Source organism: Scyliorhinus torazame, chromosome 10 (genome assembly GCF_047496885.1).
Source record: "Scyliorhinus torazame isolate Kashiwa2021f chromosome 10, sScyTor2.1, whole genome shotgun sequence".
Lineage (NCBI taxonomy): Eukaryota > Metazoa > Chordata > Chondrichthyes > Carcharhiniformes > Scyliorhinidae > Scyliorhinus > Scyliorhinus torazame.
This window is the reverse complement of record NC_092716.1, coordinates 188196756-188224527: the sequence shown is the minus strand read 5'-3', so window position 1 is coordinate 188224527 and position 27772 is coordinate 188196756. Positions and strand designations below refer to the sequence as shown.

The 27772-nt window shown below is 47.6% G+C and overlaps 1 protein-coding gene across 1 annotated transcript in view; it reads left to right on the top strand.

The window, feature by feature from the left end:
• The window catches only part of LOC140384444 (lymphatic vessel endothelial hyaluronic acid receptor 1-like), a 106919-nt gene that overhangs the window by 74600 nt on the left and 4547 nt on the right, over nt 1-27772 (top strand). The window contains exons 4-5 of the mRNA XM_072466157.1: nt 6941-7240; nt 10178-10241. Of these exons, the coding sequence (XP_072322258.1) occupies nt 6941-7240; nt 10178-10241 (364 nt within the window). The remainder of the gene's footprint in view (nt 1-6940; nt 7241-10177; nt 10242-27772) is intronic.

Genomic DNA, 27772 nt, shown 5'->3' with positions numbered 1-27772 from the left:
CCTGGACATAGAAAAGACGTTTGACAAAGTCGGAATGGTTTGGGTTTGGGCCAGGGTTCACTCCTGGGTGAAACTACTGTATAGTGCTCCCTTAGCGAGTGTACAGACAAATGCCACCAGCTTTAGATACTTCTGGCTGCACAGACAGGAGGCCTTGGTAGCGCAGTGGTTAGCACTGTTGCTTCACAGCACCAGAAACCTGGGTTCGACTCCCGACTTGGGTCACTGTCTGTGCGGAGTCTGCATGTTCTGCCCGTGTCTGCGTGGGTTTCCTCCGGGCGCTCCGGTTTCCACCCACAAGTCCCGAAAGATGTGCTTGTTAGGTGAATTGAACATTCTGAATTCTCCCTCTGTGTACCCGAACAGGTGCGGAATGTGACGACTAGGGGATTTTCACAGTAACTTCATTGCAGTGTTAATGTAAGCCTACTTGTGACACTAAAGATGATTAGATGATGATGAAGAGGCAATTACATTAGTGAGGGTGCAGAGGAGATTTATATGGATGTTGCCAAAACTGGACAATTTAACTATCAGGGAAGGTTGGAAAGGCTGGTGTTACTCTCTTTGGAATAGAAAAGGCTGAGGGGAGATTTAATTGAGGTGTTTAAAATTATAAGGGCCTAGATAAGTGGATTCAAAGGACCAACAGCAGAGAGGTTAGTATCATGGATTTAAACTAATTGGTGAAAGGATTAATAATAATAATTGCTTATTGTCATAAGTATTAGACGTTTCAGTTGCTGTGATATGAAGAGTCTGAAGTTCTGTTCCTTTTTCACCAACACATTTATTTCATTCCAACAGACTTTGCACAAAACTCTAAACTACACATCACCTGACAGAGGCCACCTGAAGCCCCTTTACAGATCAGTGTCAATTAATGGATACTTAACATAAATGAGACAACTAATTGCAATGTCTCTTAACCCATTACTTAACAGTCTCCCCTTCCTTGGAGAAAAAAATAATAATTAGGTGAAAACAAAATTTCAAGAAACTCAAAAACACACATGATTTCCCCCCCTTTTCTTTCAGTTTTTTTTTGTTTGGACGAGAAAGGAAAAAAAAAACAGTCACAGAAACAAACGCCCTTCATTAGCAATATCCAAAAGTTTCTGTGAACTCACCCCTCTTTTCGTAAAACAGTCTGACAGTTGATAGCTACTGTTGACCCATTTAATTTTTGTTATTTCCCCTCTGTCCAACATCTGCTTCAAACTTGCGATGTCTATCCGTAACCTCTTTCCATTGACACTTTTTGTAGAGTGCACATTTTCCCACAGGGATTTATTGTCAATGTGGCAGTAAATAGGTATATTACCCAAATCCCCTAATCCCAAAATTTCAGTCAATATGTGACTTATATAAAAGGCCATATCCACCGCCTCTACAAGGCTTAATGTCTCAGCAGCCAAAGTGCTTTTTACCACTCTCCTTATTTTCTTTGTTTCCCACACAAGCGGACAACATTTACCATTGTTCCCCAAAAGGGAAATTATAAAACCTCCTGCGCTTGAAACCCCATCACATAAATTTGCATCGGACACATCACTATAAACTATGAGTTTCAAGTGCCTAAGGTCACCTAAAACCAGGAACTTCAAAACACACTCCTGCATTTTTAGTTTGGCCAACGCTTTATTTGCTCTTAATATGTCTTCCACTTTGGGATCATTCATTTTTGTACTCAACTCTAAGACATCAAAACTCACGTCCGGTCTAGTCTGTCTACCTAACCAGTTCAGTTGTCCAATTAAACTTCGCAGTTGCTCTTTTTCTATCTTTGAAACCATTGCGTCTTTTTGTGAAACTCGGCCACGACTAATTGCTATTGGGCTGATTCTTTCCAAATAAGATTGCTGACGTAAAGTTGCCCCTAACTTAGTCTGTCCAATTTCCAGTCCAATATATTTAAATTCACCGGAAGCCTGATTTCCAACCCTGAATTCTTTCCTCAAACCAGAGATTACAATAGCTTCAAATCACTAGTCCCACCCCACAAAAAATCATCGACATGCATCATAAAGATGCCAGAAAGATTTCCTTTATAGTGCCAGTAAAACATTGCAGGATCTGCTTTCAACTGGCAACAGTCTAACTTTAACAAAACTGCCCTTACCGAAAAATACCAGACTCTAGATGCATCATTTAATCCATATACACATTTGTTCAACTTCCAGAGTACCCCTTCTGTGTTAGCTGCTTCTTTAGGAGGACAGAGAAAAATGTCTCTCTGGAGCTGATGTCCCTGCAAAAAGGCAGCTTTTATATCTATAGACTTGGATTCCCATACCTTTGTGGCTAATAGAGCCAAGAAGATCTTTAAAATCACCTTTCCTGCTGTAGATGAATCTACCCTTAAATCCTGATCGTCTAAGTTTTCTTCAAATCCCCTTGCCACAAGCCTGGCCTTTGCCTTATAAGTTCCATCCGGAAGAACCTTTTCCATGCAAATCCATCTGTGGGATAGAGCTCTTTGTCCCCTATCCGGTACATCCGTGTATACCCCAAATTCACTCCAACTATGCAATTCTTGCTGTTTAGCATCTTTGATAACTTTTTCATCTAATTGATTTGAAGCCACCAAAATCTCACGTGCATGTGGGCTTCTACTCCTATTAGTATTCGTAGTCTTACTCATGTTCCGAGATCTTGATAAACTACGTCCCCTCTCCCGCCTGGTATCTCGTTCTGTACTGCTGCTGCTCGATCTTTCCCTTCTGCTGTGGGATGTCCTTTCAATAGTTCTCGACCTTTTCCTGCGGACCTGTTCACTATCCGATGTACTATCTGAACTGGCACTGCGTTTCTGTGCCCTCCATTTTTGAACTTCGTTTTCCCAATCCATTGTCATGACTCCTTCCCCTGAATGCTGTACATTCAACCAATGTTTATACTTTCCAGTGGCCTTCCCTGCTCTACTAATAACAGTTGCATCCTTCCATTGACTAGACCCTTCAGGCAAGTATGTCACTTTTGAACCAACTTTTGGCAGTTGCCCTTTTGGAAAAATGGCCTGTTCTAATTCCTCAGAAGTGTTGTGTTCCTCTACGGAAACCCTGTCTATATCAGTTAACTAGTCCTCATAGTTCTGTAACACATGCGTACCAGATGACTCTGGTTCCTCGTCTTGTCTGTCTGCTCTGTCTAAATTTGAAAATTTGTAATCTGTACCCATTATCCTTGATGAATGTACCCTAACAGTTTGATTACCACGTTGCAAAATAATTGTTTTGTTAGCTATGCCTATGATCTTCCCTGGGCCTTTCCATTCATTAGAATTGTCTCTCTTATTGTATACCATGCCTCCTTGCTGAAAAACAGCATCTGATGGCTGTACGTTTTGTCTTAAAGCTCTGCGAATTCTTTCAGAGACTTCTGCTTCCAAAAAAGCTTTTCTACTGTTTTGTAATGCATTTAAATGTTCAGCGAAACCAGAGCTAATTGTAGTCCCCTCTCAAGCTGGAGGTTGGTCATCCAAAATGGACGGAATTTTAGGATTTCTACCAAACACTAATTGATAAGGACTATAGCCCCCATAACTCTGATATTCACGTTTTCACACATACCCCTAAATTCATCATTAGCAAATACTCCCCCATTGTACGTATGAAATTTTGCCGGTGGACCCATTCCTGTCCCTATCCATTTTTCCACGATTTGATACAGAATTACTCTCTTTTCTTTACTTCGTACAATCGTTGATTGACTAAATCTGGTTGCTAAATCTACAAAATGCAAAATAAATATATTATTTGCTTTATCCCAGATCTTGCAAGGGATCACCACTCTTTTCAGCGACTTCAGTGTATTATCATCCCCAAACCTGAAACTTGTGGAACTTTCAAATTCCTTAACCTTGTTACGATTTTCAGCATTCAAAGAGTCCAGATAACATTTTAACCAGTCAATTCCACACACAGTAGATGTGCAGCCACTGTCCAATACAACACAGTTGAAGGATTCTGCAATCAACACCCTCATTACCGGCGTAAAACTGCTTGTCAATAGGACAATGCCTTCTTTCTGATCGCTAAACTTTTCCTCTTCTGACTCTTCCGTGTCATGTGTCGCTTCAAACACTCTATCATAACGAGTTGGACAGTTGAAAGCATAATGGTATTGAGAGTCACATCGAAAACATCGACTTATCATGCCCCATGCATTTCTGGGGTTCATCTTCCTATTGTAGGTTCTAACTGGGTTTCTGTCTTCATAATTTCCTTGTCTCGGTCTCCTTCTATAGTATTGAGCCCTGTTCGTAGCCATACGATTTTGCCATCCTTTTAGTAGCGTATCTTCCATATTCTGCCTTATTGCAGGCTGACCTATTTGGGTCATCAGAGCCATCGGAATCAAATGTTTCCCCCAGAAACTTTTGTAAAGCTTTTGTCATCTGTTCGAATAAGGTATCCTTATCAGTAAACTGAACTCCTGTCAAAACCAGGAGCCTATCCATGTTGCTCACTCTAGCACAGTCAAGTAATTTAAAGGCCAACACAGACTGTGGAAATTCCAGGTTGTGTTTCTGCAGCCTTTTATATAGTCTGCCAAATTCCATTTTTAGTCTTCCATGGAGGTATCCTCCATTTTCCAGAACTTATCAAAATCCGACCATGCTTCATACGCACTTAACAAGTCATCTTTCTTATAAATCTTATCCATATAATGTAATAAAGTCTCCAGACCTTCTTCTGAGTCGAACTCTTCCAATTCCAGCTCAGAAAGCACTTTGTTTCGGATTTTACTGCCATATGGTAGAGAAAGAGCCAATGCCATACCTTGTTTTCTCTTTCCCAAAGCAGTTACCTTAGTCTACATAACTACTGCACTTCTCCATTGGTCATACGATTCCCTTTCAGAAAATAAGGGAGGATAGTCATATCCAGCCATCTTTATCCTCGGTTCAGCCATATCTCCCTTTTTTTTTCTTTTCTCACACACTCCTTGGTTTGATCTGGAAAAGTTGTATCTTTCAACCCTTCACATTTACACAGCAACCATTCTCTGCTGCCAAATGTTAGACGTTTTAGTTGCTGTGATATGAAGAGTTTACAGTTCTGTTCCTTTTTCACCAAGACAAATTTATTTCATTCCAACAGACTTTGCACAAAACTCTAACTACACATCACCTGACAGAGGCCACCTGAAGCCCCTTTACATATCAGTGTCAATTAATAGATACTTAACATGAACGAGACAACTAATTGCAATACCTCTTAACCCATTACTTAACAATAAGTAGGCTTCAAATGGGGCGGCACGGTGGTGCAGTGGTAGCACTGCAGTCTCACGGCGCCGAGGTCCCAGGTTCGATCCCGGCTCTGGGTCACTATCCGTGTGGAGTTTGCACATTCTCCCCGTGTTTGCGTGGGTTTCGCCCCCACAACCTAAAGATGTACAAGGTAGGTGGATTGAACATGCTAAATTGCCCCTTAATTGACAAAAATGAATTGGGTACTCTAAATTTATTTTTTTAAATATGTAGGCTTCAATGAAGTTACTGTGAAAAGCCCCTAGTCGCCACATTCCGGCGCCTGTTCGGGGAGGCCGGTATGGGAATTGAACCCGTGCTGCTGGCATTGTTCTGCTTTGCAAGCCATCTATTTAGCCCACTGTGCTAAAGCAGACCCTGGTTCGAAGGGAATTGAGGAAGAATTTTGACAGGGGTTACGAGCTCACTGTCTGAAAGGGTTGCAAATGCTGAAACCCTCATTACATTAAAAAATATAATTGGTTATGTGCTTGAAATACTGTAACCCACAGGGTTACAGATCAGGAACAGGAAAGTGGATTAGGCTGGTAACACATTTCCTACCTGCACAGATTGAATAGGCTGAGTGACCTCCATGTGTGCCATAAATTCTCCATATTTCTATGTTGAACGCATAGTCTGCTAATCTAGAAGGGTGTCATCGACTGAAGCTCATATGGAAAAAGGACTGTGTTTTGGGATTAAAATACTAGCAATGCCATTATTCACTAAATTGTACAGCGTAAATGTGATGCTTGAAGGACCTTTTCCTGGTCCTATGTTCCCCGTTCTTTTAAATAAATTTAGAGTATCCAAGATTTTTTTCCAATTAAGGGGCAATTTAGTGTGGCCAATCCACCTAACCTGCACATCTTTGGGTTGTGGGGGTGAAACCCACGCAGACACGTGGAGAATGTGCAAACACCACATGGACAGTGACCCAGGGCCGGGATCAAACCCGGGTCCTCAGCGCTGTAGGCAGCACTGCTAACCACTGCGCCACCGTGCCTCCCCTATGTTTCCTGGTTTGGTTCAATTATTTTCATTCAATTTCAACAAAACTGCCCAACAAATATTGTGCTCAGTTCTGGGCATCACACTTGAAGAAGGATATTGGCCTGGGTGAGTACCGCATAGGTTTACCAGGATGATACTAAATTGAAGGCCTTAAATTAGAAAGACAGGTCTGCATAAACTAGGCGTGTGTTCCTTTGGGTTTATAAAATTAAGGGGTGATCTAATTGAGGTGTTTAAACTGATAACAGAGTAGAGTCGATAGAGAGAAACTATTCCCTCTGTTGGAGAGCCCAGAACAAGGGGGCACAACCTTAAAATAAAGCCAGGTTATTCAGTGGTGTTGTCTGCAAGCACTTTTTCACACAAAAGGAAAGTAGAAATCTGGGACTTTCGCCTCCCCAATGGATGCCAAGGTCAATTGGAAATTACAAAACTGAGATTGATTATTTTTTGGTTTCTACGGTTATCAAGGGTTGCAGAACATTGGTGTGTAAATAGACTTAAGCCACAAATCAGTCATAATCTATTTAAATGGTACAACAGGTTCAAGGAGTTGATTGGTCTTCTCCTGTTCCTATGTTCCTCTTGGCAGTTGGTTCTTCACCAATCAGGAGTAGCTGTGCAATCTTTATTTAATGTCTAACTTCACTTTTGTCCTTTCTTCAGATGCCCACAAGACGAATACTTGTGAGCCGCTCATCAAGCAGACCACAACTGCTGTCATGAATCCAACAGAAACATCATTAATCGACCTGGGTTCCATTAACACGAACATGGCGACAGAATCCAGCTCTGAAACTATGCCCGTACCAGAAGCCAAAACAACCGATGTATCTCGGGAAACAAATTCCTTTTTGTCAAACTCGATCAGCACAGCTGCTGGTTCAACCTCCTCCTCAGAATTTCTCAATACATCAGCGATAGGGGAAGACCCCAAACTGACCAGCAATGGCGTCGTCTACTGGGGTGAGATTCTAGGACATAATTTATTTCTATTATAAAAGCTAAGCCAAACATCCGAGTGCTGAAATGTTTGAGGAGGTGACCTTTAAGTGTTAAATCAAACCAGATCCTGCCCTGTCAGGAATGGTATACCAAAGGAACCTTTTGAGGAAGAAGAGAATCTTAGCCAATTTTCCTCTCTCGTTCAGCGGCAGCAGCAAAACTGTTATCCATTCATTGCGGATTCCATCTGTCGTTGCTTATTCCTTATTTATGTATAAAACAATGACTTCCATCTCCACCTTTTTAGATTGAGAAACTTGACTGGGAGGGTAAATGCCCACTGATACTAGTGTAGCTTCTATGGCTCTATACCTAGAGCACCATCAAAAGAAGATACAGCAAGGTAAATCAAACATTGGTGATTGGGTGACAACAAGCATTGAGTTTAAAAACCTGATGATTGCAAGAGGTAAGGAGAAGGGTCAACTGTTCTGAGGTGTTGTGCAGGACGTGACACAATGAATCCTGCTTCCAGATGAGGAAGGTTCAGGAAAATTAAATAAATTGACGCTTGCAGCCGAGAAACAGGGTTTACCCATTTGTTTCATTGGCCAACTTTGCAGCTGCATTGTGCAAGGAATGATTAACGGTGATTGTTGTTATGTCAGCAAATTGTGATATCCCCTGGGCAGGAAATAGATGATAACCTGGCTAGGGTGGGGTGTTGGTGAGATTGGACAGGGGGGGGAATCTTGGTCAAGATGCTGAGATAACCCTCTTGTTCGTCTTCAAAATGTTCCACACAATCCTTAATATCTAAGCTTCAGAGACTCTTCTGTTTGAAAGATAGAATCTACAGTACTCCCCTAGTGTTACATTTGAGTGTTAGATTCAAGGCTTAACGTGGGACTTAAATCCACAAACTTCTAACTCAGAAGTGCTACAAACTGACATTTTCATGTATTTGAGATGTACCACGCAGAGATAATGCCATATCTTCACACCAGTTTTACGGTGAATCTCCTTGGCATTGTTCCTGCTCTGTCACCATTACTTCAATAGAAAGCTTGTTTATATACAGGGACAGAGGTTTCCATCATACATCCAGCAAACTTATGATAACAAGTTCGAGCAGCTCTGAAAATGTTTCCTGCTTATGCTCACTATATTTTCCACTGACCTGTAATCTTGATTACGTTGATGGATCTCGGGGGACATGAAAGGACCTAAATTTTCATCCGTGCATCGGGTACCCAGAGTCTGGAGAATTCCCCCACCGCCAACCCAACTTCTAAGAATGCCCGACCGAACATCAGATTTCCATTCCAGGGTGGCAGGGCTCCTTGGAGTCAAGCTGGCCGACCCTGGAACGTGCGTAGCGGACTATTTAGTGTTAACTCATGCAAATCCAAACCCCCAACCCACCAACCATTGTGCTAACACCTACCATACCAATAAAGTCGGTATCCATCATGGGCAGACCTCAGGACCCATGCTGAAATTAGATAAAATAAAGTTCTAAGTGTCTGCTGCAGACTTAATTTTAAAAAAACACTAATTTATAAAAACCCATTTACTACATTTACATTCCTTCAACCACATTACCCCTTACAGCATCACCATTGAGCCCTGGCTACTACATGTATCTCCTGACGAGCATTTTCATTTTGGAAATCACGGATGTCCACTGTGGCAGTCCTGTAAAAAAGAATTTCGGCCTTGCCTTGGTACAACCATGCAGACTCCCCACAGGAGGATGCCATTCTCTACACTAAACTCCTGTTACTTAGTTGCAAATGCTCACAGTTCTTCTGGAAGTTTCCCCTGTAGTCCACCATGTAGGATGATGTGGCGCAGTTTTGTCAATGTAGATCCATGCACAAATTTATGAGGCCGTGACAGGTAACGTTTCCATGAAGTTTAGTACCAACGCAACTTTGTCCGCTACTAGCGGGGTTGGGGGAGATGGCATAGACAACGGAAGTCGGCTAAGGGCATCCACATGTGCAATCTGCTATTTGTACGTTGCCAACAGCAACGTCCATCACAGAATCCTGCCCAAAGCTATTGGTGATATAATTTTATCTTCTTTGAAAAAGTTGGGTAAGGGCTTATGATCCATGATTATTGCAAGATAACATCTATAGACCTCTTGGTGAAACTTTTTAACCGCAAAGATCATGGCCAGTCCTTCCTTTTCAATTTGAGTATAAAGGCGCTCTGCATCAGCCAAGGTACTTGATGAGTAGGTTATCACTGCTCTCTCCCTCGCCACTCTGTCCCATCGTCCCACCGGTGGGCCAACACTGCTCCAATGCCATAACGGGAGGTGTCCCACATGAGGATCAGTGGTTTTGGCAGGTCATAGTGGGTCAGTAGCCTGGAGGAAAACAGCTGGCACTTTACTCTAGCAAATGCCTCCTCTTGTGACGCCTTACATGCCCATTTTTGGTGCTTCTTTAGGAGCGCATGCAGAGGCGCCAGTATGGTTGCCAGATTCAGAATACAATTTCCATAATAATTAATGATCCCGAGGAATTACCTTACTCTGCTGTGTTCTCTGGCATTGGGGCCCACATGATGGTTCGGACCAATCAGGGCCGGCTTTCATGAGATGATTTCTATGAGCTGATGGCCTCACAGGAGATCAATTGGGTCACTTCCTGGTCCCATGAGGGTTACTAAACTAACTAAAATCTGAAAGATTAGATGTATAAAAAGCATCTTTCAAAATGGACTAATGGAAATGGTTTATTTTTATTTACTCCATTGTAATTTGGAACATCTCTATGAAATCGCCCCTTAAACTTAATCACTCTAAGTTCAATAATCGAGACACACTAGTCTCTCAATGAAACTGAAGTCCTATAACTGGACGTTTGTTTTATTTTCGAGTTAATTAGCTGAAATCATCTTATTTATTGTGTGATTAATACTCGTCTCTTTGTGAACTTGCAGTATTGGGTGTAGTGGTGATCGTTCTGCTCGTGGGCCTCGTGGCTGCAGTTTATTGCGTCAGAAGGTAAGTTTTCTCCAAGGTGGCAAGCACTACATGCCACATGGAAAATGGAATTGTTAGATATTTTATTCAGACATTTATATAAACAAATAACAAACAAAACAAATAAGAGCAAAAGCAAAATTATACAGCATAATAACTAGCCAGCACCCCCTGCCCTTCCTCTCTTCCCTTCCTGCCTACCCCATTTTAACCCCCTTATTTTCCACCCTCCCCTTTCCCCTGTGCTGACACCTCAATCCTCCTTAAAGAATTCAATAAACGGCTTCCACCTCAGGGCGAAACGATCGACCGACCTCCTTGGGCCGAACTTGACCTTCTCCAGCCTCAGGAATCCTGCCAGGTCACTCACCCACACTCCCACTTTCTGTGGCTCCGAATCCCTCCACCAAGCAAAATTCGTCTCTGGGCTATCAGGGCGGCAAAGGCCAAGCCAGACCAACAGACTCTCTCGCCCACTGGACTCCCGGGTCTTCCGACACTCCGCATATCGCTACCTCTGGACTCGGGGCCACCTTCACCCCCAGCACCTGACATGACGTTCGCAAACCCCTGCCAGAACCACTTCGGCTTTGAACATGCCCAAAACATGTGGTTCGCGGGCCACCCCGTGCACCATCCACACCTGCCCTCTACTCCCTCAAAGAACCTTCTCATCCGTGTAGCCATCATATGTGCCCTGTGGACCACTTTAAACTGGATAAGACTATCTTATATACGATGAGGGCGCATTCACCCTCCGCAGGGCCTCCTCCCACGTCCCGGCCTCCACCTATCACCCCCCCCCCCCGACACTCTTCCTGACACTTCCATTTAACATCTCCTATCGGGGCTCCCTCCCAATCCATCAGCTCCTTGTAAACTTCAGACACCACCCCCCACCCCTCTACTCCCTTGTCATGTGAGACTACCTTTAAGAAATGGGTGTTTATAAAGATATCTGTAGTGGATGTACCTTTAAGAAATGGGTGCTCATCAGTGATGTCAGAGTGTGGGTGGAGCTGAGCTGTCTGTCAGCTTTACTTTTATTTTAGGCTGTTTGCTACAGGGTGTGTTTAAGTTTTGTTTTGAGAGCTGGACAGCTGCAGGCAAAACAAGGAGCTGTATAAGGATCTTTTTCTGCAAACTAAGGATAGGGCGGGATTCTTCGGAAACCGGCGGGGTGGGCAACTCCGGCGGGAAGGAGTGGTGTGAACCACTCCGGCATCGGGCCGCCCCGAAGGTGCGGAATCCTCTGCACCTTCAGGGGCTAGGCTGGCAGTGGAGTTGTTTGCGCCGCGCCGGCACGGAAGGGGCTTGGCGCCACGCCAACCGGCGGCGAAGGGCCTCCGCCAGCCGGCGCGAGTTGGCGCATGCGCAGGGGGGAATTTGCCACTATGTTCCCCACCTCGAATGCCACCCGCTTGTTTATCAGCACCGCCACCTCCCCTCGTCTTCATGTCCAGTCCCGAATGGAACGCCTGCCCACCCCATCCTTTCCTCAGCCATGTTGGATCCCCATCTTTAAATGATGCGTCTCTTGTAGAAAAGCCACATCTGCCTTCAGACTCCTCGGGTGCGCGAACACACATGACCGTTTGACCGGCCCATTCAGCCCCCTCACGTTCCATATGATCAGCCTGGTTGGGGGGCTCCCCACGCCTCTCCCCTGCTGATCAACCATATTCAATTTTGGGACAGCCACTCGTCGTGTCACGCGACCCTCCCTGTCCACCCTCGGATGTCCACTGTCATCACTCCTTTTCCAACTGCACCACCAGGACCGCACCTTTGTCAGCACCTCCCCCAAACCAAACAACAGCCCCACCCCCCTCCCCAACACCAACCACCTGACAACCCCCCACTGTGCTCCCATTAACTAGCTCGCCCAGCTGTCACGGCAGCCCCCGCCCAAGGCGACCCAACCTCCTTCCCCCGCGACTCCCCTCCCCCATCCACACTCCCTCAGAAAACAAAGAAACAAAGGAAAAGGTGCACTCACCCTTGATACACCCCAAGCACCCGCCACCAAGCCCAATAGTACTTCTCAGTCGAAGAAAAAAAAACTCTCCAACAATCACCAACAGGAAACACCTCCTCACACCGCCTCAAAAGTTCAAAGTCTTCCTTCTCCTGCCAGTCTATTGTCTCTCAAAAATTCCATTGCCTCCTTTGGCGTACCAAAATTGTATTCCCGGTTCTGGAAAGTCACCCAGAGGCGGGCCGGGTACAGCACTCCAAACTTCACCCCTTTTTGAAGAGAGCAGCCTTGACCCAGTTAAAACTGGCCCTCCTCTTTGCTAGCTCAGCGCCCAGATCCTGGTACACCCTCAACTCATTCCCCTCCCTGGTGCAACTTCCTCGCCTGCCTTGCCCACCGAAGAATCGTCTCTTTGCCCAAGAAGCAGTGCAACTGCACCACCATCGCTCTTGGCGGTTCACCCACCTGTGGCTTCCTCATCAGCACCCTGTGCGCTCGGTCAGCCTCCAGAGGCTGGTCAAAGGCCCCCTCCCCCATCAGCTCTTCCAGCATCTTGGCCACATGCATGCTAGCCTCTGCGCCTTCAATGCCTTCGGGCATCCCCACGATCCGCAAGTTTTGCCTTCTGCCGTGATTCTCCAGATGCTCCACCTTCTCCTTCAGCCTCTATTGGGTCTCCCACATCACCTCCACCTCGGCCACCAACGAGGTGAGCTGCTCCTTGTGCTCCCCCACTGTCTCCTCCACTTTCTGGATTATCTGGCCCTGGGACTCCAGCCTCTGCTCCATACGATCAAGCCTGGCTCTACCACCTTGGCTAGGTCCTCCAGGGCTTCCCTTCTCTGCTGGCTGTACTTCACATTTAAGAAGTCCACCAGCTGTTCTGTCGACCACTTGGCGGGCAGAACAGGCCCTTTGCCCTCCGCCATCTTTACCTGTGGCGCACAAAGATTCTCCTGCTCCACCAGCTCCCTTCTTCCCGATCCACTCCTAGTCCATGGATCCATCCACCAGCCACATCAGAGGAGTCACACTTTCTCCTGTCACTCCTCCACCTTCCTCCATCCAAACTTCCACCCTTCAAATGGGGAAAGGACTGAAAAAATCCACCTTGAGTGGGAGCTAACAAATGTGCAACCGCTCACTCCAAGGCCGCCACCAGAAGCCCCTTGTTGCAATACATTGAAGACTGCTAATGCAACATTATGTTGGGGTACATATACACTGAGCAAAGGCTGAAGGTTCAACTTACAAACATACACACTAAGAGAAGTAGCCCATTTGGCCTCTCGAGCCTGCTCTGTATTCAACAAGGTCATAGCAGATCTATTTCCGTTTCAGGTTCTACATACCCATCCATCCCAATAACCTTTGATTCCCTTATCAAACAAGAACCTATCTACCTCTACCTTAAAAATATTCAGTGACCTGGCTTCCATTGCCTTCTGAGACAGAGAGCTCCAAAGATGCAGAGCCCTCTGAGACATTTCTCCTCTTCTCTGTCCTATAAAGTAAAGCCCTAATTTCACGCAATGGCCCTTAGTTCTGGACTCCCGCACAAGAGGAAACATACATTCCATGTCCACCCTGTCAAGACCACTCAGGATCTCATATACTTCAACTAGATCCCCCAACCCACTCTTCTAAATTACAGAGAAACAGGCTCAGCCTGTCCAACCTAACTTTTTATTGAGGTATTTATGGTTTTATAACAGTAACAGAAGACACAGTGTACATACAAATATAAACATAGTGCAAAAGCCATCTTCATCTCTCACAGATCCCACCTTTTCTAGCCTCCTACTCTACATTAAACTACCCCCACGCCCCCCCCCCCCCCTCCTTCTACTGACGGTTAATATTCCCTAAAGAAGTCGACAAACGGCTGCCACCTCCGGACGTACCCTAACATTGACCTAATCTTGTTATGGGCCAGGATTTAGAGAACCCCAACGTGTATCATGGAGTTCACCTGACCCACAACTTTTACTAGATTGTGGTGTGGGGAGTACACGGCCCACTCTACAGGTGTGGTACAGCAGAAATGGAAAAGTATTTTTTAAAAGCAAAACAATGCTTATTCTATGAACTCAAGTTAACCTTTTTAAAACATACAGTGAACATCTTAGCAACCATTAATTCAAATACAATCCCCAAAGAATACAACACTAAGTAATCCTTTAAGCTTTCCTTTTGACATCCATACAACTTAAAATACCTTTTACCAGAAGCACATCAGGTTAAAGTCACTCCTGTTATTAGTTTTAAATCACCAGGATAGATTTACAGTCTTTAGATTGCAGAGATTCATACACCTTCTGGCCGTGACTGCGGCTATCCAGCTCTCAAAAACGAAACTAAAACACACCCTGCAGCAGCCTAAAACAAAAGTAAAAAGCTAACAGACAGCCCATCTCCATCCACTCTCTGACATCACTGCAGTAGTAAACACCCATTTCTTAAAGGTGCTCTCATATGACACTCTCAAGGTGAACTTGATTTTCTCCAGACAGAGAAAGCTATCCATGTCAGTTAGCCAGGTCTCCGACTTTGGGGGCTTTGAGTCCCTCCAAGCCAATAATATCCATCTCCGGGCTACCAGGGAAGCAAAGGGCAGAACGTCTGCCTCTTTCTCCTCCTGGATTCCCGGGTCTTCAGACACTCTGAAAATCGCCACCTCTGGACTCAGTGCCACCCTTGTTTTCAACACTTCGGACATGACATCCGCAAACCCCTGCCAAAATCCCCTCAGCTTTGTACATGCCCAGAACATATGAACATGGTTTGCTGGTCCTCCCACACACCTTGTGCACCTATCTTCCACCCCAAAGAACCTGCTCATTTGGGCCACTGTCATGTGGGCTCTGTGAACGACCTTAAACTGTATCAGGCTGAGCCTGGCACATGTTGTGGACGCGTTGACTCTGCTCAACGCATTCGCCCAGAGACTGTCCTCTATCTCTCCACCTAACTCCTCTTCCCATTTGTGTTTCAGCTCCTTGGTCTGTGTTTCCTCTGACCCCATAAGCTCCTTATAAATGTCCGAAACCCTCCCTTCTTCCATCCACACGCTGGAAACTACCCAATCATGTATCCCCCTTGGTGGTAGGAGCGGGATGGTTGAGACCTGCCTGCGTAAGAAGTCTTGCGCCTGCAGGTACCTAAATTCATTCCCTCCCACCAATTCAAATTTCTCCTCCAACTCTCTCAGGCTGGGAAAGCTCCCCTCTATGAACATATCACCCATCCTTGAGTTCCCTGCTCTCTGCCACCTCCGGAACCCTCCACCTAACCTCCCCGGGGCAAACCGGTGATTATTGCAAATTGTGGACCAGACCGATGCTCCTTCTGATCCCACATGTCTCCTCCATTGCCCCCAGACTCTCAGGGCCGGGACCACCACGGGGCTGGTGGAGTAGCGTGCCGGCGGGAACGGCAGAGGCGCTGTTACCAACGCTCCCATACTAGTACCCTTACCCTCTACTCGCTCCCACACCAACCACCCCCCCCTCCCCCCCTCCACCCCGCACCATCCACTTCCTAATCATGGCCATATTCGCCGCCCAGTAATAATTACTAAAGTTCGGGAGTGCCAGCCCGCCCTCCCCCAAGCTGTGCTCCAACATATCCTTTTTAACTCCCGGGGTCTTACCCGCCCATACAAAGCCCAAGATCATTTTGTTGACCCGTTGAAAAAAGGACCGAGGAATAAAGATGGGGAGACATTGAAACATGAATAGGAATCTCGGGAGTACTTTCATTTTCACAGTCTGTACACTCCCAGCCAGTGACAACGGGAACATGTCCCACCTCCGCAAATCCTCCTTCATTTGGTCTACTAGTCGGGCCGGATTAAGCTTGTGCAGCCGTTCCCATTCCCGCGCCACCTGGATGCCTAGGTACCGAAAGCTTCCCCCTACCACTCTAAACGGCAGCTCCCCCAATCACCTCTCCTGCCCTCTTGCCTGGATTGCGAACATCTCGCTTTTCCCCATGTTCAATTTATAACCCGAAAACTGGCCAAAATCCCCCAGAATCCCCATAATTTCTTGCCTCCCTTCAAATGGGTCCGACACATATAAGAGCAGATCACCCGGGTACCCTTACACCCTGTGTTCCACCCCTACCCAGACGCAATTGCCAGCGGCTCTATGGCCAGTGTGAACAACAGCGGGGAGAGGGGGCATCCCTGCCTTGTCCCCCGGTGCAGCCTAAAATAGCCCGATGTCAGCCTGTTCGTCCGAACACTCGCCATGGGCGCCTGGTACAGCAGCCTGACCCAGTCAATGAAGCTCCGTCCAAATCCAAACCGCACCAATACCTCCCACAGATACTCCCATTCCACCCGGTCAAATGCCTTCTCTGCGTCCATTGCGACCACTACCTCTACGTCCCTACCCTCTGGGGGCGTCATGATAACATTCAACAGCCTTCTTACGTTGGCTGCCAACTGCCTCCCCTTAACAAATCCCGTCCGCTCCTCCCCAATCATGACTGGGACGCAGTCCTCAATTCTTGAGGACAAGATCTTAGAGAATAATTTGGAGTCTACATTTAGTTGGGAGATTGGTCTGTAGGACCCGCATAACTCCGGGTCCTTATCCCACTTCAGGATCAATGAGATAGTGGCCTGTGACATCATTGGGGGCAACGCCCCTCTCTCCCTTGCCTCATTAAATGTCCTCATCAACAGCAATCCAAGCATCCCAGAGAACTTTTTGTAAAACTCCACGGGATACCCATCCGGTCCCGGGGCTTTACCCGACTGCATGGCCTTCAGCCCATCCTCTATCTCTTCCAACCCAATTGGGGCCCCCAGCCCTTCTACCAAGTCTTCATCAACCTTTGGGAACTTCGGCCCCTCTAAGAATTGCCTCATCCCCTCCAGCCCAGCTGGGGGTTCCGTTTCATACAGCCTGCTGTAGAATTCCTCGAACGCCTTATTGACCCCAGCTGAATCTCCGACTAGGTTCCCATAACTACGGTAACTCCCGACTAACTCCCATAAGGGGCTGGTTTAGCACAATGGGCTAAATCGCTGGCTTTTAAAGCAGACCAAGGCAGGCCAGCAATTCCTGTACCAGCCTCCCCGAACAGGCGCCGGAATGTGGTGACTAGGGGCTTTTCACAGTAACTTCATTGAAGCCTACTGGTGACAATAAGTGATTTTCATTTCATTTCATTTCATCTCTGTCCCTTACTTTCCCAATCTCCCTGGCCGCCTCCCGCTTTCTGAGCTGCTGAGCAAGCATTCTACTGGCCTTCTCCCCATATTCATAGATCGTCCCCCTTGCCTTCCTCAGCTGCTCTACCACCTTCCCTGTAGTTAACAAGCCAAACTCCGCCTGTAGCCTCCGTCGTTCCCTCAGAAGTACTGCCACTAGGGTCTCTGCATACCTCCTGTCAACCTGTAGTATTTCCCTTATCAGTCGGTCCATCTCTGCTCTGTCTGTCTTCTCCCTGTGGGCCCTTATCAAGATCAGCTCCCCTCTAACCACCACCTTCAGCACCTCCCAGACCACCGCAGCCAAAACTTCCCCCGTGTCGTTGACTTCCAAATAGTTCTGGATACATTTCATCAGCTGCCCACACACCTCCTCATCAGCTAAAAGTTCCAAGTCCAGCCTCCAGTGCGGGCGCTGGCTACTCTCCTTGCTCACTTGTAGGTCAACCAAGTGCTGGGCATGATCCAAGATCGTGATCGCTGAGTACTCAGTGTCCACTACCCCCATCAGTAAAGCCCTGTTCAGGATAAAAAAGTCAATCTGGGAGTACACGTGCGAGTAGAAGGAAAACTCCTTCACTCTCGGCCACCCAAATCTCCATGGGTCCACCCCCCCGCCCCCCCCCCCCCATCTGCTCCACAAACCCCTTTAGCTCCTTTTGCCATTGCTGGCACCCTACCTGTCCTTGAGATAGATCGGTCGAGCCCTGGGTTAATGACTGTGAAGTCCCCCCCCCATAACCAGCTTATGCGAATTCAGGTCCGGAATCTTCCCCAACATCCTCCTTATGAACTCCACATAATCCCAATTCGGTGCGTACACATTCACGAGTACCACCGGCAGCCCCTCCAGCTTTCCACTGACCAACCCCCCACGTCCGCAACTATGCTTCTTGCTTCAAATGACACTCGCTTATTAATCAGGATCGCGACCCCTCTAGTCTTAGAGTCCAGCCCCGAGTGAAAAACCTGTCCGACCCATCCCTTCCTCAATCTAATCTGATCAGTTACTCTGAGGTGCGTCTCCTGCAACATTGCCACATCTGCCTTCAGTCCCCTCAAATGCACGAACACGCGTGCCCTATTAACCGGCCCATTTAGCCCTCTTAGATTCCATGTGATCAGTCTGGATGGGGGGCTTCTTACACCACCCCCCTCCGTCAATCAGCCATCCCCTTTCTTGGGGAAGTCTCCAGCCCGCGCCCCACGCATCCGCAGGCCCGCCCACAGGCAGCCTCCGTCCCCGACCTCCCTATTGTCCCACAGCAAAAGTCCCTCCCCCTTCAGCAGAACATTTCCCCCCCCCCCTTTCCCCTCTAGTAACAGCACTATATACACAGCCCCCTCCAACAAGCATACCATCTGCTCACCCCCCACTATGCTTCTGTGAGCTAGCCCGCCCAGCTAGCTTGGTGGACCCCACCCATGGCGCCAGACATTTTCACACCTATTGTCCCCTCCCCCCCGCTCGGACACACATATGCAAATGTAAACAATCCCAACCCAATTGCCCTAAAGAAACATGCAAAGAAAATCAAAAAGAAGATCAAACATCTAACATTCACACCTCCATCCCCCATCAGTGCAAATGCAAATTTTAACTTAAGCAGCTCATCTGCAGACCCCAGCTCAATAAAAAAGGCATTACAAGTAACATCCAAAGACAAAAACCTTTCTTTTAAAAAAAATAATAATTGCAGCGAACAGAACAAAAAAAAAAGCACATAAGCACTGCAGCGAAGTTCAGTCCAAACCCCTCAGTCCGATACCAGCCCTTTCCTTCTCACGAAGTCCATCGCTTCCTTGAGCGACTCGAAATAGAAATGTTGCTCTTCGTGCGTAACCCAAAGACGGGCCAGGTACAGTATTCCAAACTTTACCTTCTTCTTAAAAAGGGTAGGTGTTATCTGGTGAAACCCTGCTCTTCTCCTGGCCACGTCCGCGCTCAGATCCTGATATATATGCAGGACACTGTTCTTCCATTTGCAGCTCTACGTCTGCCTGGCCCACCGTAGAATGCACTCCATGTCCAGGTACCTGTGGAATCTCACCACCATTGCTCTCGGGGGATCACCCACACACGGCTTCCTTGCTAGCGCTTTGTGGCCCTGTCCACCTCCAAGGGTCGGGTGAACGTCCCCTCCCTCATTAGCTTCTCAAACATAGCCGCTATATATGCCCCTGCATCCGTTCCTTCGGATCCTTCCAGGAGACCCACGATTCTCAGGTTCTGCCGGCGGGACCTGTTCTCTAGATCCTCCACCTTCTCCTGGAGCCTTTTCTGTTGGTCTCTCAACATTCCCACCTCCAACTCCACTGCAGCTAGGTGCTCCTCCTGCTCAGTCAGTGCCTGCTCCACTTTCTGGATTGCCCGATCTTGAGCATCCAGTCTGAGTTTCAGTCGCGCAATCGACTCCTTAATCGGGTCCAAGCATTCCTGTTTCTGCTTGGCGAAGCCCTCCTGTATAAACTGCATCAGCTGCCCCGTCGACCGCTGGGTCGTCAAGGCAGAACTCCGGTTCTCCGCCATGCTTTCTCCCGTTGCAGCCTCAGCCCAAGCCTTCTCCATTCGCCTATTTCTTCCTTTGCGAGCACTCTTGGTCCGCTTCTCCATGCACTGATGTAGGATTCCTCTTCACAATTGCGTCCAACATCAATTTTCCACTTCAGATCCGCCAGAAAATCAGGAGAAAAGTTCCAAAGTTCCGACCAGAGCGGGATCCACCAAATGTGCGACCTACTGCTTCATAGCCGCCAACGGAAGTTCTGTCCAACCTATCTTTATAAGGCTTGTTCCAGGTATCGATCTCGACTGACTCTCCCTCTTGCTGTTTTCAGTCTGCCGACAGACTATCCTTTGCCCTGTTTCAGATTGGCAACTATTTTCCCTCTCGTGCTGTCTTCGATCCCCTGGTTGTCCCTCTACCCGCGCTGTTTTCAGACTGAAAACTTTCTCTCCACTCACACTGATTTCGATCTCTCAACTGCCTCTCTTCTCCTGCTGTTTTCATTCATGGTTTAGCACAGTGGGCTAAATAGCTGGCTTGCAATGCAGAACAACTCCAGCAGACGGGTTTAATTCCCGTACTGGCCTCCCTGAACAGGCACCAGAATGTGGCGACTAGGGGCTTTTCACAGTAACTTCATTGAAGCCTACTTGTGACAATAAACGATTATTATTATTATTCACCTAAGTGTCACACTGTTTTCAGATTCCCCACTGTCTCTCCACTCGCGCTGTTTTCAATCTCCCGACTGCCTCTACATGCATGCTGTTTCAGTCTTCCGACTGTCTCTCCTCTCTCGCTGTTTTCAACCTCCTGACTGCCTCTACACCCACGTTGTTTTCAATCTCCTGACTGCCTCTACACCCACACTGCTTTCAATCTCCTGACTGCCTCTACACCCACACTGTTTTCAATCTCCTGACTGCCTCTACACCCACACTGTTTTCAATCTCCTGACTGCCTCTACACCCACACTGTTTTCAATCTCCTGACTGCCTCTACACCCACACTGTTTTCAGTCTGCCGACAGACTATTCCTCGCCCTGTTTTCAGACTGACGACTGTTCCTCCACTTGTGCTACCTTCAATCTCCCGACTGTTTCTCCACTCATGCTGTTTTCAGGCTGGCGACTGTATCTCCATGTGCACTGTTTTCAATACCGCCTCTGCAATCGCCTTGTTTTCAATCTCCCGTCTTCCTCTCCGCTTGCGCTGTTGTCAATCTCCTGACTTCCCTTTCCACTCTCATTTTCATTTTTCCGACTGCCTCTCTAATCGCACTGTTTTCAATCTCTCGATTGACCCTCCTCTCTCGTTATGTTCTTTTTTAAAAAATATTTTTGTTGGGGTATTTGCAATTTTTATAATAATAACAGCGACATAAACATGGTACAATAAACATTTCCACCCCATCACAATCTTCACACACCCCAACCATAAAACAACAGTCCGGCCCTCCAACACCCTCCTCCCTTTGGAATTCTGCTACTGCTGACATTTTAATTTTCCCCGAGAAAGTCGACGAACGGCTGCCACCTCCGGATGAACCCTAACATTGACCCTCCCAAGGCAAACTTTATTTTCTCGAGACTGGGAAACTCAGCCATGTCACTAACCCAGGTCTCTACACTCGGGGGCTTCGAGTCCCTCCACATTAACAAGATCCGTCTCCGGGCAACCAGGCAGGCAAAGGCCTCTTTCGCCCCCTGGACTCCCGGCTCTTCCGACACGCCAAAGATTGCCACCTCTGGACTCGGCACCACCCGTGTTTTGAGTACCGTGGACATGGCCTTAGCGAAACCCTGTCAAAACCCTCTAAGATTCGGGCATGCCCAAAACATGTGGACATGATTTGCTGGGCTACCCACGCACCTCGCACACCTGTCCTCTACCCCGAAAAACTTGCTCATCCGGGACACCGTCATGTGTGCCCGGTGGACTACCTTGAACTGTATCAGGCTAAGCCTGGCATATGATGAGGATGTGTTAACCCTGTTTATGGCATCTGCCCATAGACCCGCCTCTATCTCTCCCCCTAGCTCATCTTCCCACTTGCCCTTAAGCTCCTCCACCGGAGTTTCCTCCAATTCCAAAAGTTCCTGGTAGATATCTGATACCTTCCCCTCTCCCACCCATGTACTGGTGGCTACTCTGTATCCCCCGTAGCAGCATCAGTGGGAAGGCCAGAACCTGCCTTCTGAATAAGTCTTGTACCTGCAGATACCTAAACCCATTCCCTGCTGGCAATTCAAATTTATCCTCCAAGACTTTCAAGCTGGGGAAGCTCCCATCTATAAATAGATCCCCCATCCTCCTAATTCCTGCCCTTTGCCATCTCCGGAACCCACCATCCAGCCTACCCGGTACAAACTGCGGGATATTATAAATCGGAGTCCAAACCGATGCTCCCTCCACTCTCTTATATCTCCTCCACTGCCCCCAGATTCTCAGAACCGCCACCACTACCGGACTTGAAGAGTATCGGGCCGGCAAGAACGGAAGAGGTGCCGTTATCCATGCTCCCAAACTTGTATCTTTACCTGACGCCGCCTCCATTCGCTCCCACACCGACCCCTCCCCCACTACCCACTTCCTAATCATGGCTATATTAGCCGCCCAGTAGTAATTACAAAAGTTCGGCAGCGCCAACCCCCCCCCCCGACTGCGTTCCAGCAACACTTTCTTCACTCGCGGGGTTTTACCCGCCCACACAAAGCCCAAAATAACTCGTTATTTTCAATCTCCCTCCTGTTTCTATCTCCACTCGCGCTATGTTCAGACTGCTGACTGTAGCTCCCTTACTCTATTTTCAGACTGCCAACTGTTTCTCCACTTGTGCAGCTTTCAATCTCCCGACTGTATCTCCATCTATGCTGTTTTCAGATTGCCGACTATCTCTCCACTCATGTACTCTTCAATCTCACGACTGCTCCTTCACTCGCGCTGTTTTCAGACTCCTGATTGCCTCTCCACTTGCTTCATTTTCAATCTCTCAATTGCCTCCCCAAGTTCTCTGTTTTCTTTTTAAAAATAAATTTAGAGTACCCAATTCATTTTTTCCAATTAAGTGGCAATTTAGTGTGGCCAATCGACCTACCCTGCACATCTTTGGGTTGTGGGGGCGAAACCCACGCAAACACAGGGACAATGTGCAAACTCCACACAGTGACCCGGGGCCGGGATCGAACCTGGGACCTCGGCACCGTGAGGCAGCAGTGCTAACCACTGCCCTGAGTTCCGTTTTCAATACTGCCTCTCCAATTGTCTTGTTTTCAATCTCCCAACTCCCTCTCCACTCATGTTGTCAATCTCCTGACTGCCTGTCCACTTACCTTGTTTTCACTCTCCCGACTGCCTCTCCTCTTGCACTGTTTGCCATTTCCCACCTGCCTCTCCTCTCTCACTGTTTTCAATCTCATGGCTGCCCCTCCACTCACCCTGTCTTCAATCTCTGAGTCTCTTCGCTTCAGTCGCGCTGTTTTAGAATGCCAAATGTCGGAGGTGGCACGGTGGTTAGCACCCGGGTTTGATCCCAGCCCTGTCCGTGTGGAGTTTGCACATTCTCCCCGTGTCTGCGTGGGTCTCACCCCCACAACCCAAAGATGTGCAGGGGAATAGGATTGGCCACACTAAATTGCCCCCAATTGAAAAAAACGAATTGGTACTTAACATTTTTTTAAAAGACTGCCGAATGTTTCTACGCTCGTTGTTTTCAGGCTGCAGTCTGTCCCCCCACTTGCGCTGACTTAAATCTCTCGCCTGTCTCTTCACTCACGCTGTATTCAGACTTTCGACTGCCCCTCCACTCGGGCAGTTTTCAAATAGCTGATTGTCTCTCCACTTGTGCTGTTTTCAGATTGCGCCTGCTCTCCACTCGCACTGTCTTCAACCTAACGACTGTCTCTAACTCACGCTGTTTGCAGACTGCCCATTGTCTCTTCACTCGCGTTGCTTTCAATTTCCGAAATGCCTCACCACTTCCTGTTTCCAAATTAATTAAATGAAATCTGCAATAAAACGCTAATATCAGTAACAGTGACCATGAACTTATCGGATTTTCATAAAAGCCCATCTGGTTCATTGGAGAAGTAAATCTGTGTCTTTATCCATTCTGGCCTACATGTGACTCTAGACCCATAGCAATGTGGTTGATTCTTAACTGCCCTCTGAAATGGCCTCGCTCGTCATTCAGTTGTATTGAAGGTACCAGCTATGCAATAAATTACATCCTTAACATCACCTTTCATATCACAATGAAAAAATATCTCTCCATGGCCTTGGCCTCTCCCTATCTCTTTGATTTTTTACATTTACAGCAGGAATTACACTTCAAAATACTTAATTGGCTATAAAGAGCTTTGAGAGATCAGATGGCTATGAAAAGTGTTTTTTGAAATACAGGGGCTGGTTTAGCACACTGGGCTAAATCGCTGGCTTTTAAAGCAGACCAAGGCAGGCCAGCAGCACGGTTCAATTCCTGTACCAGCCTCCCCAAACAGGCGCAGGAATGTGGCGACTAGGGGCATTTCACAGTAACTTTATTTGAAGCCGACTTGTGACAATAAGCGATTTTAATTTTAATTTCATTTCAAGTCCTTCTTCATTTTTCCTTTATTTCATCCCACCATCCAACTCCTGATTATGGCATTTTGGCAGCCTTGTCTTCAGACACTCCATTCTTTTCTGTCTCTAAACTTTATTCTCTTTTACAACCTTCCTTCAAACCAACCTCTTGGACCAAACCTTTGACACCCCTTCCCCAACCTCTCTTTCATAGGCTGAGCTTCCATCTTTATCATTGTATTTCCGTAAGGTACTTTGGGATATCCAGTACTGGATGATCAGAAGTTGCCTCCAATGAAATAAATACTGAAGCCATTTCTTTTGGTCCTCCACATAAACTCCATTCCCGAGCTACAGACTCCATCTGTCTCCATAGAAACTGAGATTAAGCCAGTTTATTCACAACCTTGGAGTCACATTTGACTCTGAGGTGAGCGTCTCACCTCATTAATGCCATCTCTAAGACTGTCTATTTCCACCTTCATAAAATTGCTTGACTTCACCCCAGTCTCAACTTATCTACTGCTATCATGCTAGAAAGAGATCTAGCGGGGAGGGGGGGGAGGGAGGGGGAGGGGACAATTGGGTTGCTGCTGCGGAAATCCAAAAGGAAATGGCTAAAGAGTGGGTGGGCGGGGATGGTGTGCGACGCTGGGGGAGCGAGCGGGAGCGCGGAGGCGGGATATGGGACTGGCCTAGAGAAGGTAATGGCTAGTCGATACGGGAGGGGGGCAGGTAGCCCCCTAGTGAGGCTGATCACGTGGAACGTGAGAGGCCTGAACGGACCGATTAAAGAGTGCTCGCGCATTTGAAAGGACTAAGGGCAGACGTGGTTATGCTCCAAGAGACGCACCTAAAGGTGGCGGACCAAGTTAGGCTAAGGAAAGGATGGGTGGGACAGGTGTTCCACTCAGGACTGGACGCAAAGAATAGAGGGGTGGCCATTTTGGTGGGGAAACGGGTAGCATTTGAAGCAAAGAACATCGTAGCAGATAGCGGAGGTAGATATGTAAATGGTGAGTGGCAGGCTGGAGGGAATGGAGGTCGTGTTGGTTAATGTGTATGCCCCAAACTGGGACGATGCGGGATTTATGAGACGGAAGCTGGGGCGTATACCGGACCTGGAGGTAGGAAACTTGATTTTAGGAGGGGACTTTAATACGGTGCTGGACCCGGGGCTAGATAGATCCAGCTCAAGGACCAGAAGAAGGCCGGCAGCAGCCAAGGTATTTAAGGGGTTTATGGACCAAATGGGGGGAGTGGATCCATGGCGATTTCTTAGACCTAGGGCTAGGGAGTTTTCCTTCTTCTCCCATGTCCATAAAGTGTACTCCCGGATAGATTTTTTTGTTTTGGGAAGGTCGTTGATCTCTAGGGTGGATGAAGCTGAGTACTCAGCCATAGCGGTTTCGGATCATGCCCCACATTGGGTGGACCTGGAATTAGGAGAGGAAAGGGAGCAGAGAACACTCTGGCGATTAGATGTGGGACTGATGGCGGATGAGGGAGTGTGTGCAAGAGTGTGGGGGTGTATTGAGAGATACCTGGAGGTCAATGACGACGGCGAGGTCCCTGTGGGAGTGGTATGGGAAGCACTAAAAGCGGTGGTCAGAGGAGAGCTGATCTCCATTGGGGCCCACAAAAGGAAAACAGAGGCCAAGGAAAGGGAAAGATTACTGGGGGAGATTTTAAGGGTGGATAGGGAATTTGCAGAGACCCCGGAGGAGGAATTGTACAGGGAGAGGAGACGACTCCAGACGGAATTTGACCTTCTGACCACCAGAAAGGCGGAAGTACTGTGGAGGAAGGCACAGGGGAGGAGGTATGAATATGGGGAAAAGGCTAGTCGCCTGTTGGCTCATCAATTGCGAAAGAGGGCAGCAGCGAGGGAGATAGGAGGAATTAGAGACGAAAGGGGAGATACGGTGCGAAGGGCAGGAAAGATAAATGAGGTGTCAAGACCTTCTATGAGGAACTGTATAGGTCTCAACCCCCAGAGGGAGAGGAGGGGATGCGGCAGTTCCTGGACCAATTGAGGTTCCCGAAAGTGGAGGAGCGGGGGCTGGTAGGCCTGGGGGCACCGATTGGGGTGGACGAGGTTATTAAGGGACTGGGAAGCATGCAAGCAGGGAAGGCCCCAGGACCAGACGGGTTCCCGGTGGAGTATTACAGAAAATATGTGGACTTGTTGGCCCCGTTGATGGTGAGGACGTTCAATGAGGCCAGGAAAGGGGGGACTCTACCCCCGACGATGTCGGAGGCGACGATATCGTTAATTTTGAAGAGGGATAAAGATCCGTTGCAGTGCGGGTCCTATAGACCCATTTCATTATTGAACGTGGACGCCAAATTGTTGGCAAAGGTACTGGCATCGAGGATAGAGGACTGTGTCCCGGGCGTGGTGCACGAAGACCAGACAGGGTTCGTAAAAGGGAGACAACTGAATGTTAACGTGCGACGACTATTAGGGGTGATAATGATGCCCCCAGTGGAGGGGGAGGCAGAGATAGTGGCGGCAATGGACGCAGAGAAGGCATTTGATAGGGTGGAGTGGGAGTATTTATGGGAAGTGTTAAGGAGGTTTGGGTTTGGGAACGGGTTTATTAGCTGGGTTAGACTTCTTTATGGGGCTCCAACGGCAAGCGTAGTTACAGGTCGACATAGATCGGAGTATTTCCGACTATATAGGGGAACAAGACAGGGATGCCCGCTGTCTCCATTGTTGTTCGCGTTGGCAATTGAACCTCTGGCCATGGCGTTGAGAGACTCCAGGAAATGGAGAGGGGTGATTAGAGGGGGAGAAGAACACCGAGTCTCGTTATACGCGGATGACCTATTGTTATACGTGTCGGACCCAGCGGGGGGGATGATAGAAATTATGCGAATTTTGAGGGGGTTCGGGGATTTCTCGGGGTATAGGCTAAACATGGGGAAGAGTGAATTATTTGTGATACACCCAGGGGACCAGAGTAGAGAGATAGAAGGCTTGCCTCTAAGGAAAGTGGAAAGAAACTTCCGATTCCTGGGGATTCAGATCGCTAGGAGCTGGGGAACCTTGCACAGACTTAATCTGACACGGTTGGTAGAACAAATGGAGGAGGACTTCAAGAGGTGGGACATGCAGCCTCTATCGCTGGCGGGCAGGGTGCAAGCAATTAAGATGATGGTCCTCCCGAGGTTCTTATTTGTATTTCAATGTCTCCCTATACTAATCACCAAGACCTTTTTTAATAAAATAGACAGGAGCATCACGAGCTTCGTGTGGGCAGGGAAAGTTCCG